This window comes from Manis pentadactyla, chromosome 8 (genome assembly GCF_030020395.1).
Source record: "Manis pentadactyla isolate mManPen7 chromosome 8, mManPen7.hap1, whole genome shotgun sequence".
Lineage (NCBI taxonomy): Eukaryota > Metazoa > Chordata > Mammalia > Pholidota > Manidae > Manis > Manis pentadactyla.
In genome coordinates, this window is record NC_080026.1 from 50064138 (window position 1) to 50082350 (window position 18213).

The 18213-nt window shown below is 38.6% G+C and overlaps 1 protein-coding gene across 1 annotated transcript in view; it reads right to left on the minus strand.

Moving 5' to 3' along the window:
* Positions 1-18213, minus strand: part of PCNX2 (pecanex 2) — a 388374-nt gene that overhangs the window by 164911 nt on the left and 205250 nt on the right. The window contains exons 18-19 of the mRNA XM_057505727.1: positions 14179-14271; positions 13198-13348 (exon numbers count right to left, since the gene is read on the minus strand). Coding sequence (XP_057361710.1) covers positions 13198-13348; positions 14179-14271 — 244 coding nt within the window. The remainder of the gene's footprint in view (positions 1-13197; positions 13349-14178; positions 14272-18213) is intronic.

Consider the following 18213-nt stretch of genomic DNA (forward strand, 5'->3'; position numbering starts at 1 on the left):
AGTATAAAAATCAAATGAATATTCACATTTGACCTGATTGTTTATAGTTCATAATGCGTGATCAAAACCAAAAGTTTCTGTGATGACTGCCCTTGCACTGTTCACCATGTAAGAACTTATTCACTATGTAAGAATTTGTTTACCATGTAAGAACTTGTTCGTTATGCTTCAGAAGATTGGAGACTGTTGAGAATTAGGCTTGGGGTTGATTAATGATTGTGCATTGAGTCCCCTATACAGAATTTTATTGTTGTTAACAACCATTTGATCAATAAATATGAGAGATGCCCTCTCAAAAAAAAATGCAATAGTATGTGGAGAGACTATTTTTCTAAATATGTATTTTAGAAAGATTTGAGTTTGCTTCCTGGGATGTAAGGATATGACTTAAACAGAGTTGAGTTTTTAAAGATTAAAGGGGATGTAAGTCTGTCTATTCCAAAGTGCTATAAAATTATTAATTGCTATTTTGGGTTAGGCTTGCAAATATGATGCCTATCATCAAGACTCTCTTTAAACTCCCTCTTTTTTACTTTCTATAGTGAGTTTTATTGTTATTCTGTGCTTATTTGAAAGTTCCATTATTATGTTGTGGTAAATTCCTACTGTACCCAATTTACTATTAAGGGATGTTGAATTTTGGCAAATGTTCTTTTGCGTCTATTGAGATGATCATATGATTTTTACCCTTCATTCCAATAATGTAGTGTATCATGTTTTTTCATATGTGTATGTTGAACATCCTCACATCCCAGAGATAAATCCCATTTGCTTGTGAAAAAAAAAAAAAAAGTCTGGATGCAAAGGGTGGATAAGCAGTGGCTCAACACAGAATATATATGCTAAATTTACATTTTTTTAAAGAATTTAAAATTAAGACATGATTATATATATACCTAGAATTTATTATTTCATACAATTACAATGAGTAATGTGAACTCAAGAGTAGAAGCTACGTCTCATTTGGAATAACGGCAATGGCTCCTATTGAATGCTCACTCTGGGGCAATGTGGAGCACCCGCTGTGATGCTGACCCTCACTGTGGCCCCGCACCTGCAGTTCAAAGAGGTTAAATAAGTTGCCCAACATGCTTATGTAATTTGGAGACTTATCTCTGACTCTTAAGCCTGTTGTCTTTCCATAACACCTGTTCCCTTTGTCTTTGTGTCCTCAGGAGACAACATAGTGAGTAGTATACAGATATTCAAATGAGCTTGTAGTTGTTGATTAAAAACAGCTTTGAATCACAAATGTAACCGCTTATTATGGAAAAGAGACAATACAGTCTATTTGGATTGTTCATTATGATGGTCAGTCTATGTTTGTTGATCGCCACTCAATAAAGGACTTACCAAAAAAAAAAAAGATCAGCCATCATGATCAAGTAGGATTTATTCCAGGGAGGCAAGGATGGTGCAACATTCAAAAATCTATCATCATCATCCACTATATCTACAAAAAGAAGGACAAAAACCACACGATCATCTCCATAGATGCTGACAAAGCATTTGACAAAATTCAACATCCATCCACGATAAAAACTCTCAACAAAATGGGTATAGAGGGCAAGTACTTCAACATAATAAAGTCCATATATGACAAACCCACAGCCTTGGAATTTACCCAAAGAATACAACTTCTCAGATTCAAAAAGACATATGCACCCCTATGTTTATCGCAGCACTATTTACAACAGCCAAGAAATGGAAGCAACCTAAGTGTCCATCAGTAGATGAATGGATAAAGAAGAGGTGGTACATATACACAATGGAATATTATTCAGCCATAAGAAAGAAACAAATCCTACCATTTGCAACAACATGGATGGAGCTGGAGGGTATTATGCTCAGTGAAATAAGCCAGGTGAAGAAAGACAAGTGCCAAATGATTTCCCTCATTTATGGATTATAACAATGAAGCAAAACTGAAGGAACAAAATAGCAGCAGACTCACAGACTCCAAGATAGGACTAATGGTTACCAAAAGGGGAGGGGTGTGGATGGGCGGGTTGGGAGGGAGAGAGAAGGGGATTGAGGGTTATTAGGTTTAGTACACATGATGTGGGGATCACAGGGAGAACAGTGTAGCACAGAGAAGGCATATTGTGGATCTGTGGCATCTTACTACACTGATGGACAGTGACTGCATTGGGGTATGCGTGGGGACTTGATAATATGGGCAAATGTAGTAACCACATTGTTTTTTCATGTGAAACCTTCATAAGAGTGCATATCAATAATACCTAATAAAAAGTTAAAAAAAAATACATTCCCAGGGTTCTTTCGACATTTGTCATCAATTCAGAGAAACACAACAACCTTCATTAATTCCTGCCAAGATACGGGAATCATGAGACTATAAGCCTATCTCATCCTTTAGTACTGTTAGAAAAATATTTGAGTTAAAAGACACACTTGCACAGCTCATCACTGTGGAAGGAACTGGGTGCCTTTTGAATGGGGGAATGTGATTCAGACTTTCAAATACTCATCTCATTTACTTGTAGAAGATGATATTTTCCAGCGAGTGGGCATAGAGATGATCTGAGCGCAGGACACAATCTACTGTAGTCTACAAGGATTTACTATAGAAAATGATACCAAGTATGTGTTTGCCATAAAAATGTCAGTTTATCCATCCCAGAAACCCATAGAGCAATGAATTCCAAATAATATAGAAATCACCAATAAACTCTGATTTCACCATCCATGTCTTTCCAAATATGTGTGAGTGCAAGTACTTTTTCAGTGAGACTCTCCCCCCATCTGAGGTACCTGGAGTGCATGTGTGAAACTGTATCATAAATACAACTTTAAGGCATGTGGCTAAGGAATTTAGGCTGTAGGAAGTGCTGGTGTGCAAGCACCATCATGCTGTCTGACTTTGGAGCAATGAGTTCACAGGAGCTGCATGCAATATGGCCACACTAACTTATATGAACAATGAAGGCCCTGGATCTTTAAAAGACAATAATTGGGTATGTAGTTACAATCAAAACAAGGTGACAGCTACAAAGGAGGTCTGTGTCAGACTTCAGAAGGATCAATGGAACTCTAGAGAACTAGAAACCAATTTGTTTATAAGTTACTAAAACCTTTCCTAATTTTTTGTTAGTTAACACCTATTGAGTCACAAAAAAGACTGAGCTGGAAGCCAGATTGCACTGCATAATTCAGCTTTAGTTTACCACCTGTGGCACTAAGAGAAATGAAGGTGGTGACTGCTGACATTTAAATGTGCAATAGAAGCCCCCACCTCCACTGCCCCATGCCTTCCCCTGATTAATTCTAAATCTCTTGATGAGTAGACAGCAATTGCATTTTTTGCTGTCTGCATACCCCAACACACACAGGTGCATGCACTGTATATTAAGGGAAAATATTTTTGGTAAAGATTCACCCCAAAGCACAATTTCCCTGGTTGGTGTTTAGTAGGACGTTAAGCAAAAGAAGGGGTGGGAAAGGGCGTGGAAAAGGAGTTAAAATAAATACCTAGGGATGACAGATTAGAGAGCAACGCCCCCAGATCACCAACTCCAAACTTGGGACTTTGGGCCCTGCTAACCTTGTTACATTGTAAGGAGATTCATTCCACTTTAATTCTTACAGGTCTCTAGAATGCTTCTACCAAGTTTAGCAATTTATTCCAATAAAATGCTACAATCTTTAGACTGTAGAAAACATTTAACAGATAAATCAAACTAGTCTCAAATGTTTATATTTGGAAGTAGAACAGAAGCAAATAAAAGATGAATAATAATGTAGCAGGAAGTTTAAACAAAAGCACAATTCCAGAATTCTGAATTCGTTAAGACTCATCTTAATCCTTTCTTATGGGGCAACCATGAAAAACTAATAAAAAGGAAAGCTTACAACTGCAATAACTGATAAATATGTTTCTTAAATCCCCAAACTGTCTCAGTATCTATACAAAGTCAAGTTAAAAAGAAAATTTTTGTAATGATATTTTACAACTGCCTTTCTGTGATGTCCTGATTATGCAAAAAGACCATAAAAAGATAATTACTTTAGCTTATTATTTCTCTTTTCCATGGAATATTAGGCCCTTGAGAAAAAGATTGCCAACTATGCCATTTACAAATTTATGTATGACTTACTATGACTGAACACTAAATTTTCTCAAAGGCTTTTCAGGTTATGTTTTATTTAGATGCTTATGTTACTCAAATAAGTCCTTACTAATAATTAAAAGTTAATAAAAAATCCTGAGGATATTTTTTACCTTTAGGAAGATAATTTTCTCCAATTCAAATCTTAAATTACAATGTAAGCTGCAAGGATACAGGGCTTCCTGCTACAGGGTCCAGATGTGTTTATCACCATGTCAGGATGGTGCAGCTCAGTTCAGTGGGCCCTGTCATCCTAAGGCTTCTAAAGCAAAGAAACCCTGCAAAATACAATGACCACATCCAGGCTGGTAGCTCCCCTTATTATAGGCAATTGCTTTTTCATATGAGCATTTCTCCCTGTCATCTTTTTTACTGCATCAAATCTGAGACTGCAAAGTCCTTAGTACTAATATGTACACATATCATGATTTATTCTCTAGAAATAGGTTTCAATTCCAAACCCAACAGCATGAACTGAGGTAAATAATCATTCTTAAATGTAAAGCAAATCACATCACCCTGCTGCTCAAAGCCCCATAATACTGCTTAGGACAATCCCGAGGTCCTCATGACCTTTCTGTCCCATTAGCCAATGCATGTGGCTTCTTCTCATGCCTGGAATCTTCTTGTTCCACTTTGATGACTAAGCACCTCTTTATCCTTCAGGCCTCAAATTAAATGTCATTTCCTCAAAGAAGCCTTTCTTTTCCCCTCAAATCTAAATTAGGATCTCTTTATACTCCCTCCCAGCCCCCTATACTTTTACTTCACTATATACATACATTAATCTGTGTGATGGATGACTATCTTGCTACTACAGCTGGGATGCCAGGGCTGTGCTTCTCCATCACATTCAGCATTTAGCACTTTACCCCATCTATGGGAGGCACTCCATAGATTCAGGCAACATGACTGATTAATCAAACAATTAGTAACTTAATTAACCAAAGTAGACACCTAGTGAACAAACTCTGAAGAGAAGCTAAGCTTCCAGGTGGGGCACCGTCTGCCTTGCAGGGGTTTGGGATTTACCCCTCACAGAGAAGGCCGTCCCTTCCTCGGAAGGTTCACCCAGGACAAGGGCATGTTAGCCTTGCTCCCTGGGGCTTTCTCAGCACTCCCCGTGGCCCCTGGCTCATGACAGGTTCTACAGACAGTTTTGAATGAATTAGTAACTATTATCAGGTTCAACATCAAGGTAAACCTGTCAGAAAAATACAAGGTGGTGGAGAGCAACATTAGGGAATCAGAATACTGAAGTTTATATTTTTAAAGGATTAAAACTATTTGGTGGTTTCTTTAGTGATTTTTGACTTTGGGGTCATTCTTGGAAAATTATTTTTTCTTTCCCAACAAAGATTATACAACTTGACCTATATTTTCCTGCATTGCTATTCTGATTCTTTCTTCTTCCTCCTTGAAAAAAATTTTTAAACATTTTTAATCTACATGGAATCTCATTTGATACAAAAGTCTTACTCAATTTTTTAAAATGTTTAGCTCATTTTCCTGAAGCCATCCCACTGACTTTTTTTTTTCCATTCATTTAGTGGGAATAAAAGTGCATCCTTCACATGTCCTCAAAGGCATCAAGAAACTGTTGGGAGACTCAGTGTAATAACGCGCTTTCTCCTCTTGATAGACCGGTCCTCTACTGATACCAAGCCATACGTTTAAAACTAAAAACACTAGCGAAATCATTTATAAACTTTATACATGAAGGTTAGGTCAAAATTTTCACATGAAAACGTTTCACTTCTAAATGGTCTCACTATGGGCAAAAGAAGGAAGACACTTCTCACCAAGAGCAAGGATTAGTCATGCTTACTCATTTTTGCATTCTCAGTACCTAGCACAGTGTCTAGTACATAGAAGGTGCTCAATGAATGTCAATTTATAAAGTCAAAATTCCTCCCCTGGTAAAATGTGTTTTTTATGTCATTTAAATTACAAGATTACTTCCAAATATCATTTGTATTTTTCCACTGGCATCTCCATGTATTATCCTGTCATAAGAGCTATGACGGTTAAGTTACTTCAGATAAAATTCCAACAGATGTGCATGAGGGAGACTGAGTCAGGACTCACCAGAGGGGCTGCAAACTCACATCTTTCATCGAGGTGGCCTCCTCTCGCCCTCCTCATGCACACTGGGCCAGAGGGGCTCACAGCTGTTGCACTGCCAGCCCGCAGATGCCATGTGCTGCGGGCTAAGACTTCTTGGTTTTCAGTGTTAGGGTTTTTTATCTTTCTCCGATTACTGACCATTTGTTTTATTTTCACATTGCTTTAGATTTATCAGCAGTCTAGGAGAATCCCAGTGGGTACTTGGGCAAATACGCTATATTTTGCTGGGGGACGTGCAGTCTGAGGATTGCAGATGACTGTGGCGCTCTGTCTCCAAACCTTTTCCCCCTAATGTGGGCCAAGGTTGGCCTGTGCATTGTAGCAAATGAGATGATGTCAGCAAGCACTGGTTCAGTTCACACTTCAAACTATTTTAGCCACTTGGAATTCAAGTGGCTTTGCAGGGGTTTCCAAGTCTCTAAACTACCTCATGATGCTAGCATCTTTTCTATGTGAGGAAAAGGAGATAGAAAGGACAACATTCTTCTTCCCAGAAGTATGGCATCTCATCATGCACAAAAGGATGAGACCTTCCCAAAGACCACAGCATAGCCTTTATGCTCTGAAATCAGACACTGTCCGTCATGCCACATACTTTTATGAAGCACTATCTGTAATTCCAAGGATTTTTACATGTATTATTGGTTTTGATTTAATTACCATGGAAATTCTGGGAACTAGGTCATTCAGATAGTACTATCACCTATTGACAAAAATTTCAAACTAATTTATATACATCCAGATTATTAAGGACCACCACAACTGCCTAACACAATGAGTAAAACAAGGTACAAAACAAGGTGTAAAATGATTGAATTTCAGAACCTTGGTGAAGAAGAGGAGGGGGACTCATCTATAGAGTATGTTCTGCCTTCAAGGACTACACCAAATGCTCTACATCTATTATCTTGATTAATTTCATCCCTCAACAAATCTTTACTGTTGGAATCCCCAATTACAGATGACAAAATTGAAGATGATTAAGCACAGCTAATATGTGACAGAGCCAGGATTTGAGCCCACCCAGCCTTGTTCCAGAGCCCATTCTCTGGGTGTGATGCTTTAATTCACTCTGAATCTTTACAAATGCTCCCTGCAGCAAAAAATTTGGTCATAAGTGAAGGACCAGGGGGTCGGAAAGACATCTCAACAGCAGCAGTGGAAGTTTGAAGACATTGGAAAATTACCTTAAAATTCTGAAAGAAGTGTTTACATCCTGACAGTGCTACAGACTATCAATTAAGTGCACAGTAGAATAAAAGAACTTTGAGACAAGGTTTCAAAATGTTTCCTTGCCATGCCCCTTTCCCTGGAGTGACTGGAGAGCATGCTTCATTCAAAAAAAGGGAGTAAACAAAGAATTGGAGCAGGTTTCAGGGGAGAGTCTCCAGCAGATGGAACTAACAGATTATCTTGATAGTTTTGCTTTTGTGGAAAATTAACTGAGAGATATTTTTACATACCTAGTGGAAAGGCTAGCAAATGCAAAAACTGAAATCTCAACAAGAAATGAAATGTAATCATGGTTTCCTACTGAACAAGAAGTGAACAATTAGACTTAATATTAAAAAAATGAATATTTGTTCAACAAAAATATTAAAACTATATTGGGAAAATGAGAGGGAAAATGTTAATGAATGAGGGAATGATAACAGAGATAAATCCTTATTGTTCATAATAGGAAGTCAGTAGGTAGGCAAATCTGAAATATCATGATAGAGCAAAACATGCACATTATTTAGAAGAATTATGGAAAGGTACTAGCAGAAATATCTGCAGATTTCTGCAGAGTAGAAAGTGATTTTTTTCTGGAGAGGGAGAATCAGAGATGGGAATAAGTTGACAGAGGTCTGCTGCTTTTCATTACAACTTGTTCTATTTGATTTTTAACATTATTTAATACTTTGATATAAACAACAAATTAGGAAAAGTAATCTCTCTCAAGACTTTGTCTCTCACAGAAATCATCTACCTGCAAATCAACAAGCAAGATTTGCTAAAATGCAAAGTAAATCTCATTTATGAATTATAAATTCAGTGAGAATTAGTTTCAAAATTGTTAATTTTTAAAATTACAATTTAAATAGACATTTGACTCATTTTTAAATAATTTCTATAACCTTTTATCCATTTACTCTAATATATCCAAAAATTACAGCTTAAACTTTTCAACAACCATTTTTCCAGAGGGATGAGTCTGTCTATATGTATTTTACTGTATGTATGTAAACTTGAGTACTTCAAAGAAGCCTTTATCTAACAAGCTTTTTTCTGCCCATGTCAGCCTATGAGGAATTCTTCCTTCAGTGAATTTACAAAGCACTAATAATTGTTTTGTTCATTCAGCCAATATAACTGAACACCTAGTACACATCAGACATTAATTCAACAATTAATTATAATATCCATATATTTTCTACATTATATGCATCTCCAGCCAGTTGGAAAAACTTAACCAATGAACATGAAATTAATTATAACCTCTTCACTTAGGATCTGGGCCTTCTACTTCTTTGTATTTCCTGCAAGGCTGAGCAGAGTGCTGAGCCCAAATCACTGTGTGTGTAGCAGTTACGGCTTTTCTATTCTGGCACAGCCATAGGTTTGAGTACCAAGTCAGAAACTCAAAGACAGAAGCCATGTATCCTATCTCACTGGTCTACAGGCTTGGTATCATATAGGAACTCAATAATTACTTTTATAATGAATAGTACATGCATAAGCATTTTCTGAATGAATAAATAACAAATAAATACCAATAATGAACTTATTCTTTATCTCAATCCCTTTAACCTTATTAAAACCCACATTTATGGTAAGAGTGTAGTCATCTAATCAGATCACTTTAATTTTTCTTAAATTTCTTGACTCAAGAGTGATAATATTATAGAAATTTCTCCTTGAAGGGCCATGTGAAAATGTGACTAAACTCCATTATTCCTTTTCACAATAACATAAATCCTTTGGAAAGTTCTTAGACAAAAAACATTTCAAACAGATCCAACTTCTTACTCATTTATAACAGGGGCCAATCAATGAAGTCATTTGTCTATAATCATCATCATAATTCAGGATAAAAGATTTGTTTTATTGTTTAAAAATCAGTTATTTTCTAAAAATCTCACTTAGCCAACTGAGACATGGCTGAGCACACCCCTGACTAGCCTTAAACATTTAGTCTTAAAGTTCCATACATGAACAATATGGTGCTATTTGTAGCACTCTCTGCTATTTCTCACATGATTCACTTAGATGGGGAACAGAGAAAAAAGAACAACTTCATGAATACCCATTAATATAACTTAGTGATCACCACCATGGTTCATTTGACTCTGAGCTATACAATGACTGATAGAATTTTATTCTTTTTAGCTCAGTGAAACATGTCATTGAGGCAAGGATGGGATAAGGCTTACTTAAGTAGTCTTAAAAGTAAAGAACTGAATTGGCTGAAAAATATATTTCCATTTATACTCTTCATTTTGAGTGGTAAACACAGTTCCACTATATCATAATCTGAATTTTAGATCAAAATTAATTTTGTATCTCCAAGTGAACTTACATATCAGAAAAATTACATGTCAGAGGTATGCAGAAAGGAAAGTAAACTGAAAGTGTAGGTATTGAGTTTAAAGTTTGTTCTAGCAAATACAGGGTTGATGATGACATTTACATTAACTGCAGTTTTGTGGGCACACCTCAGCACCCGCACCACCGTGTTCAGGGGACGTCAGCATGAGCAAGCAGACATGTTGCTCACAGTCACCTTAGAGAATGTTATGGAAAAGGAGATTCAAGGCTGCAACCAGGAAGTTAGTCTGGCCAAGGTGGTCAGGAAAGGACTGATTTTTAAGTAGAGACTTGAAGGGTGGATCATCTGGCACGTCTAGTAAAGCTGGAGGAAGAGCATCCCAGGCAAGGGGAGCAGCAAAGAGAGGAGAGAATGTGGGGCGTTGGAAAAATCCCAAGAATGTCTAGAATTTATTGTGGCAAGTCTGTTTCAAGACGGGGATGCAGACTTTTCAGAGGTAGCATGAGACTGTGGCATATTAGACTTTGCAGCCCTGCCGAAGTGATAAGGTCCTGCTGGGTAACCACTGCAACAGCCTGAGAGCTATGTGCAAACTGCACGCCATCTGTCTGCCAGACTGCGAGAAGCACAAGCAGCAGAAAGAGCACCTGGCTGGAGGGAGCGAGATGACCTGGATGCTGGTCACTCACTGCGCCACAGAGTTGGTAGGACCCAAGTTACTTCCTGAGACTTTGGTTTTCTCCTGTGTGAACTGGTGGGACAGAACTACATCAAATGAGACAGGGACAGTGCACGTGCCTCCCCTGCTGAGCTGATTCCGATGGACCAGCAATGTCTGCCAGTTTTAGCACAGTTCTCAGCTGGCTGTGTTTGCCGGGATGGGGAGATTCCAGGGGTATGCTACAGATATACTAGCCCTGCTCTGCTCTTTCTTCTTTTCCAGTTATGATATTCTGCGACCCAAGGAGAAAGGAGATTTGAGCATAGCTTTCACACTGAAAGATAAATGACTGGCCTGACCTTTCTGTTCATGTTTCCTGCCAGTAGGAGAAATGAAGAGTGAAATATAAACTTGTAAGGCAGAAGGCTAGGAAGAGGAGGCAAGGAAACCTGGGACATGGGTGATACCAAAATTTTGTATTAATTATCAATGTAATATTACCACTTGGGTAATGGATCTTCAATAAGTTCACACCAACATAATTTAAATGTTTTATTTTCCTTCAAACACACATAATTTTGAAATGTAATCTGTATTTCATTAAGTGCCTGGTTTGCCAAATCTATTACTATTGGTTAGATTTCAGGAGGCTTATAAACAGCTAACATGGGCAAGTGAAAAACCTTCCCGGAGCCTCTGCCTGAGCCTGTGCTAACAGGTGTGAACTTCCCCTAGCCTGCCTTGCAGGAGGGAGGCCCAGGGCCACCTGCTGCTTGCCCCCAAAGAAGCAGAGTCAACATACAAGCACAGTCCCCTTTATTTGTTCTTGAATGTTGTCCTGACAAGTCCATGAGGGTTAAAATATCTAAATGATTCTGATTTAAACTGAACTCTGCTAGAATCAGGGAAGAAGACAACAACACATGCACACATACACACACACACACAACCAAAAACAAAAAACAACAAAAATTCAAAACCAAAAGCCCAAATTTTAAACAGCCCATTCTTATCTTTCACCATTGAACTCCACACTCTCAACTGCCACATGAAGGGGGGCCCAAGCCTAATGTCTTACTTTCCTTTCTCTCAATTTGACAAGTTCTCTGTCCTCACCCAAAGACATTTAAACACCTAGGTGTGGGGAGAGGTAGAGGTAGAGATGAAAAAGATATGCAGCTTCCTGAGTCAAAGCATTTTATTTCTAATCTCCAACAAAAATTAATGCCAAAATAATGATGCCAAATTACACACCCCAATACTTCACTAATTTCACCAAAACTTAGTCTTTATAAAGAATTAGAAAAAGAAAAGGGAACACGACATTATAACTGAGAGGTCCTGCAGAAACCTGTCTACCCCAGGCTGCGCTGTCTTTACATGAGCAGGCACACCTGTGTGGGATGCACCTTTCTCTACAAGTGAGCTGTGAATGAACTAACCATTAGAAAATGCACCTACCCTGAGCCTTTATTTTTTACAATACTTCATTTAGTTTCTATAATACTGATAATAATTTGCCTTTAAGTGGCACCTGAAATTGAACAGAGTGTTTAAAAAATATATGATGCAGCTTGATCCTTGTGCTCACCCCTCGTACTATGGGTGAGAAGAGCATGTCACTGAGGGCAGAGCATCTGAGTTCCCTTCTCCACGTGCTAAGCCCGATGCTGGCAGCAGGCTCATTGCACCATATTTCTCCACTAGACAATCCTGTTTTCCTTGAGTTGGTTGTTTCAAATTAAGGCAGCAGCTCGTACCCACCTAGAGATGTTCCTTGAAGTCTCTGTGCTTGACAGCATCTTAAGTGATTCTTTGGCTGCTTCATTTTTTATTATTTTCTCCCCTTTCTCTTTTGTCCTGCTAGTCCACTGAACTCACTGGTGACAAACCTGGCTGAGTCCAGTACATTCCTGTGCATCAGCAAACCTGGGTGCTACTCACGTTCCCTGGTGCCTAGACATGGAGATGACTAGATAACTCGCTTAGCAACAGAGTTAGAATGGGCTGCAAGTTTGGTGCAGATTTAGTGGCATTAGATAGTTATAAACTATAGCTAAAAAGCATGATGAATACCTCTGATGTGTCTGAAAATCGGATGTATCAATCCTTCTGCCATCTGTCCAGTCACAGAGGAAGGGGAGACCCAGCACAGAAATCCATGGCAGGTTTCCTCCCAAGAGGCTCTGGCATGGTCAGGGTTACCAGGCGATCACATGATTGTGACCATAGACTGCTCTGGGAACTGCTAAGTCTATCCAAAACAGGTCCAGGTATAGATGAACAAAGCAAGTTAAACAAAATTGAAGGTCTCAGGGATCCAGAAAGTTAAAGGTCTGTCTCTGCTACGTACACACCCTCACCCAATTTTGTGGTGTGTGGCAGGGTGGATAAGTGACATTCTTTGTGGTTCCCAGTCAGTTTAAACAAGAGCAGCACAATCTTCAGGTATGAATGATATAAATCAATTTTTCCTCAATACTGATAACCAATTACTATATTTATAAAACATACTTTTCATTCAGCACACGTCAGCTCCCTTGTTCCAGGCATAACAGTGTCACTCCAAGGAACAGGCTCTCCTTTTCCTCACAGTGGTGAAGGGCACACAGTGACAGCATCTGCTATGGCGGCTGCCTGAAGTGTGCAGCCTGTGGCACTGGGCACAGTCACGGTGTTGTGCATGCCCTCTGGTTTAAAGTCTGCCTGCAGCTATGTTATTTTTGAATGGGGGATGTGTCACTAACCTCTCACTTCCCGCTGCTGATACTCTCTGTTTTTAAGGACCGGGTGTGAAATCCACATCCAGGGATGGTGCTTCCGGAGCTGAGGGAGCATGTAATGGGTTATGAATCCCACAGAGCCGGCCAAGGCGAACAGCACGATGCTGAGAAATGGCTGCAACAAAGAGGACAAATTTCGTTTAGTGTAGAAGGCTGAGGGAGGGTTGCCCATGAATAATACATAGATAGATAGCACTATTGTCTTTCCCCCACTTTCCTCCTCAAGAACAGAGAGCCACACGCAGTTGTTTCAGGCCTCTGAAAATCTCTTCCATGCAGCATGAAACCCATCTCTGTGGAGAACCACTCAGCCTGGGGTGGAGACTTGACCTGTGGGGGTATAGGAGTCAAGGAAATTCTGCCCATTGGAATACGTTTTTGTGTTTTAAGAGAAGAGATGGAGAATAGCAAATTTAACTAATAAACTTTTCTTCATTGAAAGGAGAGATGTTAAATATATAATGCTTTTTATAGAGAGACAACTGTTAGAACCTTAAGATAGTAATCCCATCTACAGCTCTCTACTTCTATTTTTCATTATGAAAATTATATTCCAGTCATCTCCTTGGCTCTGTGGCCTCCAGCTCCCTCCTGGTGTGGTAACTCCTCCCCCCTATGCTCATGGAAGCATGCCGTCAACCTGTCTCTCTGCCACTGACCATCTTCACAGTGGATTCCATGAGATGCACTACTGCTCTTGCAAACAGAACACCTCTCAAGCTGGGGAAGGAGAGAAGGTGAAACAATTCGACTGGATCTGTGATGTGACCAAACCTCATCTTGGACATAATTCCTGACAGCATACGGTTCCTTAAACCTCTCAACTGCTTTTGTTTTCCTTCTGCAGCCCCACTGCCCTGTCAATAACCCCAGTGCCCAACCACAGGCTCTGTTATTAAGGAGAAGCAGGAGGTGGGAGCAGTATAAAGTGGAATGGATACATACTCGCAAGGACAGAAACACGGTGCTGGCACTGACTGCAAATGACAGCACAGCGGACACTGAGCAGATGATGAGGTCTGATTTCAAGATATCTTTCTGTAAAGAGAAAAGCAGCTGTGAAGTTTGCTCTTCTCTGTTTCTCTCAGCAAATCTGTGTCACCTGTAAATTGGGTGACAAAATATTGATCCTGGATAAACTACTCTTTCAGCCTGTTATATTCTCCATGGCGCAATCTGAGTGGACCATTTATTACCTCTTGCTTGGAGAATATCAGGGAGACAGAGGCAGAGGGTTGGGGAAGGAACAGCACACTGCAAGGGGAGCCGACATTTGCTGACCACAGAAAGGTGAGAGGTTTTCTACATGTGTGAGAGGCATGAAGTTCTTCTCTACATGGTACAAGATACCCAGGTTTGACAAAGGAGGGTAATGTGCTAATATAATAACCTCTAATAACCTCTGCTTTACAGCAGCTTGTATTTTTTTTGAAGCATTAAAACACATTTTTATTTTGAGAGAATACAGATCCACATGCACTTATAAGAAATAATTCTGTGAGATCCCATGAGCTCCTTATCCAGTTTCTCCAAAAGGTAACATCTTAAAGCAGCTTGTATTTTAACATGCAGACAGTCTAGGTAGGCCAAATAGAGGCCTCTGACACATTTACTGATTTCTTCAGAACGAAACAGATTTTTACATTTTACATTTTACAGTCAGATTGGGAAAAGGCCATTTCCAAATAATTTAAATATATATTATGTACAAATATGCAGAAAAACAAATGTCAGTAACTTGCTAATAATTTTCTATTTTTGTATTATTATTATTTTCTGGTATCATTAATCTACAATTACATGAAGAACATTAAGTATACTAGACTCCCCCCATCACCAAGTCCCCCCGACAAACCTCATTACAGTCACTGTCCATCAGCATAGTAAGATGCTGTAAAATAACTACTTGTCTTCTCTGCATTGCACAGCCCTCCCTGTGCCCCCCACCGACTTTATACATGCTAATCGTAATGCCCCCTTTTTTTTTCCCCATGCTTATCTCTCCCTTCCCACCCATCCTCCCCAGTCCATTTCCCTTTGGTAACTGTTAGATCCTTCTTGGGTTCTGTGATTCTGCTGCTGTTTTGTTCCTTCAGTTTTTCTTTGTTCTTATATTCCACATATGAGTGAAATCATTTGGTACTTGTCTTTCTCTGCCTGGCTTATTTCACTGAGCATAATACCCTCTAGCTCCATCCATGTTGCTGCAAATGGTAGGATTTGTTTTCTTCTTATCTGAATAATATTCCATTGTGTGTATGTACCACATCTTCTTTATCCATCTACTGATGGACACTTAGGTCACTTCCATTTCTTGGCTATTGTAAATAGTGCTGAAATAAACACAGGGGTGCATCTGTCCTTTTCAAACTGGGCTGCTGTATTCTTAGGGTAAATTCCTAGAAGTGGAATTTCTATTTTGAGCTCTTTGAGGAACCTCCATATTGCTTTCCACAATGGTTGAACTAATTTACATTCCCACCAGCAGTGTAGGAGGGTTTCCCTTTCTCCACAACTTCACCAACATTTGTTGTTGTTTGTCTTTTGGATGCTGACGATACTTACTGGTGTGAGATGATATCTTATTGTGGTTTTAATTTGCATTTCTCTGATGACAAGCGATGTGGAGCATCTTTTCATGTATCTGTTGGCCATCTGAATTTCTTCTTTAGAGAACTGTATGCTCAGCTTCTCTGCCGATTTTTTAATTGGATTATTTGCCTTTTGTTTGTTGAGGTGCATGAGCTCTTTATATATTTTGGATGTCAACCCTTTATCAGATCTGTCATTTATGAACATATTCTCCCATACTGTACGATGCCTATTTGTTCTGTTGATGGTGTCTTTTGCTGTACAGAAGCTTCTCAGCTTGATATAGTCCCATTTGTTCATTTTTGCTTTTGTTTCCCTTGCTGGGGAGATATGGAGATATGTTCATGAAGAAGTTACTCATGTTTAATTTCAAGAGATTTTTGCCTATGTTTTTTTTCTAAAAGTTTTATGGTTTCATGACTTACATTCAGGTCTTTGATCCATTTCGAATTTACTTTTGTGTTGGGGTTAGACAGTGATCCAGTTTCATTCTCTTACATGTAGTGTCCAGTTTTGCCAGCACCATCTGTTGAAGAGATTGTCATTTCCCCATTGTATGTCCACGGCTCCATTATCATATATTAATTGACCATATATGTTTGGGATAATGTCTGGAGTCTCTATTCTGTTCCACTGGTCTGTGGCTCTGTTCTTCTGCCAGTACTAAATTGTCTTGATTACTGTGGCTTTGTAGTAGAGCTTGAAGTTGGGGAGTGAGATCCCCCCCACTTTATTCTTCCTTTTTAGGGTTGCTTTGGCTATTCGGGGTCTTTGGTGCTTCCATATGAATTTTTGAACGATTTGTTCTAGTTCTTTTAAGGATGCTGTTGGTAATTTGATAGGGATTGTATTGAATCTGTAGATTGCTTTGGGCAAGATGTCCATTTTGACAATATGAATTCTTCCTACCCAAGAGCATGGGATGAGTTTCCATTTGTTGGTGTCCTCTTTAATTTCTCTTCAGGGTGTCTTATAGTTTTCAGGGTATAGGTCTTTCACTTCTTTGGTTAGGTTTATTCCTAGGTATTTTATTCTTTTTGATGCAATTGTGAATGGAATTGTTTGCCTGGTTACTCTTTCTGTTAGTTCATTGTTAGTGTATAGGAAAGCCACAGATTTCTGTGTATTAATTTTGTATCCTGCAACTTTGCTGAATTCCGATATTAGTTCTAGTAGTTTTGGAGTGGAGTCTTTAGGTTTTTTTATGTACAATATCATGTCATCTGCAAATAGTGACAGTTTGACTACCTCTTTATCAATCTGGATTCCTTGTATTTGTTTGTTTTGTCTAATTGCTGTGGCTAGGATATCCAGTACTATGTTGAATAACAGTGGGGAGAGTGGGCATCCCTGTCTTTTTCCTAATTTTAAAGAAAAAGCTTTCAGCTTCTTGCTGTTTAGTATGATGTTGACTGTGGGTTTGTTATAAATGGCCTTTATTATGTTGAGGTACTTGCCCTCTATACCCATTTTGCTGAGAGTTTTTATCATGAATGGATGTTGAATTTTGTCGAATGCTTTTTCAGCATCTATGGAGATGATCATGTGGGTTTTGTCCTACTTTTTATTGATGTGGTGGATGATGTTGATGGGTTTTCGAACATTGTACCATCCTTGCATCCCTGGGATGAATCCCACTTGGTCATGGTGTATGATCCTCTTGATGTATTTTTGAATTTGGTTTGCTAATATTTTGTTGAGTATTTTTACATCTATGTTCATCAGGGATATTGGTCTGTAATTTTTTTTTTTGTGGTGTCTTTGCCTGGTTTTGGTATTTGTGTGATGTTGGCTTCATAGAATGAGTTTGGGAGTATTCCCTCCTCTTTTATTTTTTTGGAAAACTTTAAGGAGAATGGGTATTATGTCTTCTCTGTATGTCTGATAAAATTCTGAGGAAAATTCATCATGGTTTTGTTCTTGGGTAGTTTTTTGATTACCGTTTCAATTTTGTTGCTGGTAATTGGTCTGTTTAGATTTTCTATTTCTTCCTTGGTCCAGAAGGTTGTATTTTTCTAGGAAATTGTCCATTTCTTCTAGGTTTTACAGCTTGTTAGCATATAGGTTTTCATAGCATGGTCTAATAATTCTTTGTATTTCTGTGGGGTCCATCATGATTTTTCCTTTCTCATTTTTGATTCTGTTGATGTGTGTTGATTCTCTTTTTCTCTTAATAAATCTGACTAGAGCCTTATCTATTTTGTTTATTTTCTCAAAGAACCAGCTCCTGGTTTCATTGATTTTTTTCTATTGTTTTATTCTTATCAATTTTATTTAATTCTTCTCTAATCTTTTTTATGTTACTCCTTCTGCTGACTTTAGGCCTCATTTGTTCTTCTTTTTCCAATTTCGATAATTGTGACATTAGACTATACATTTGGGATTGTT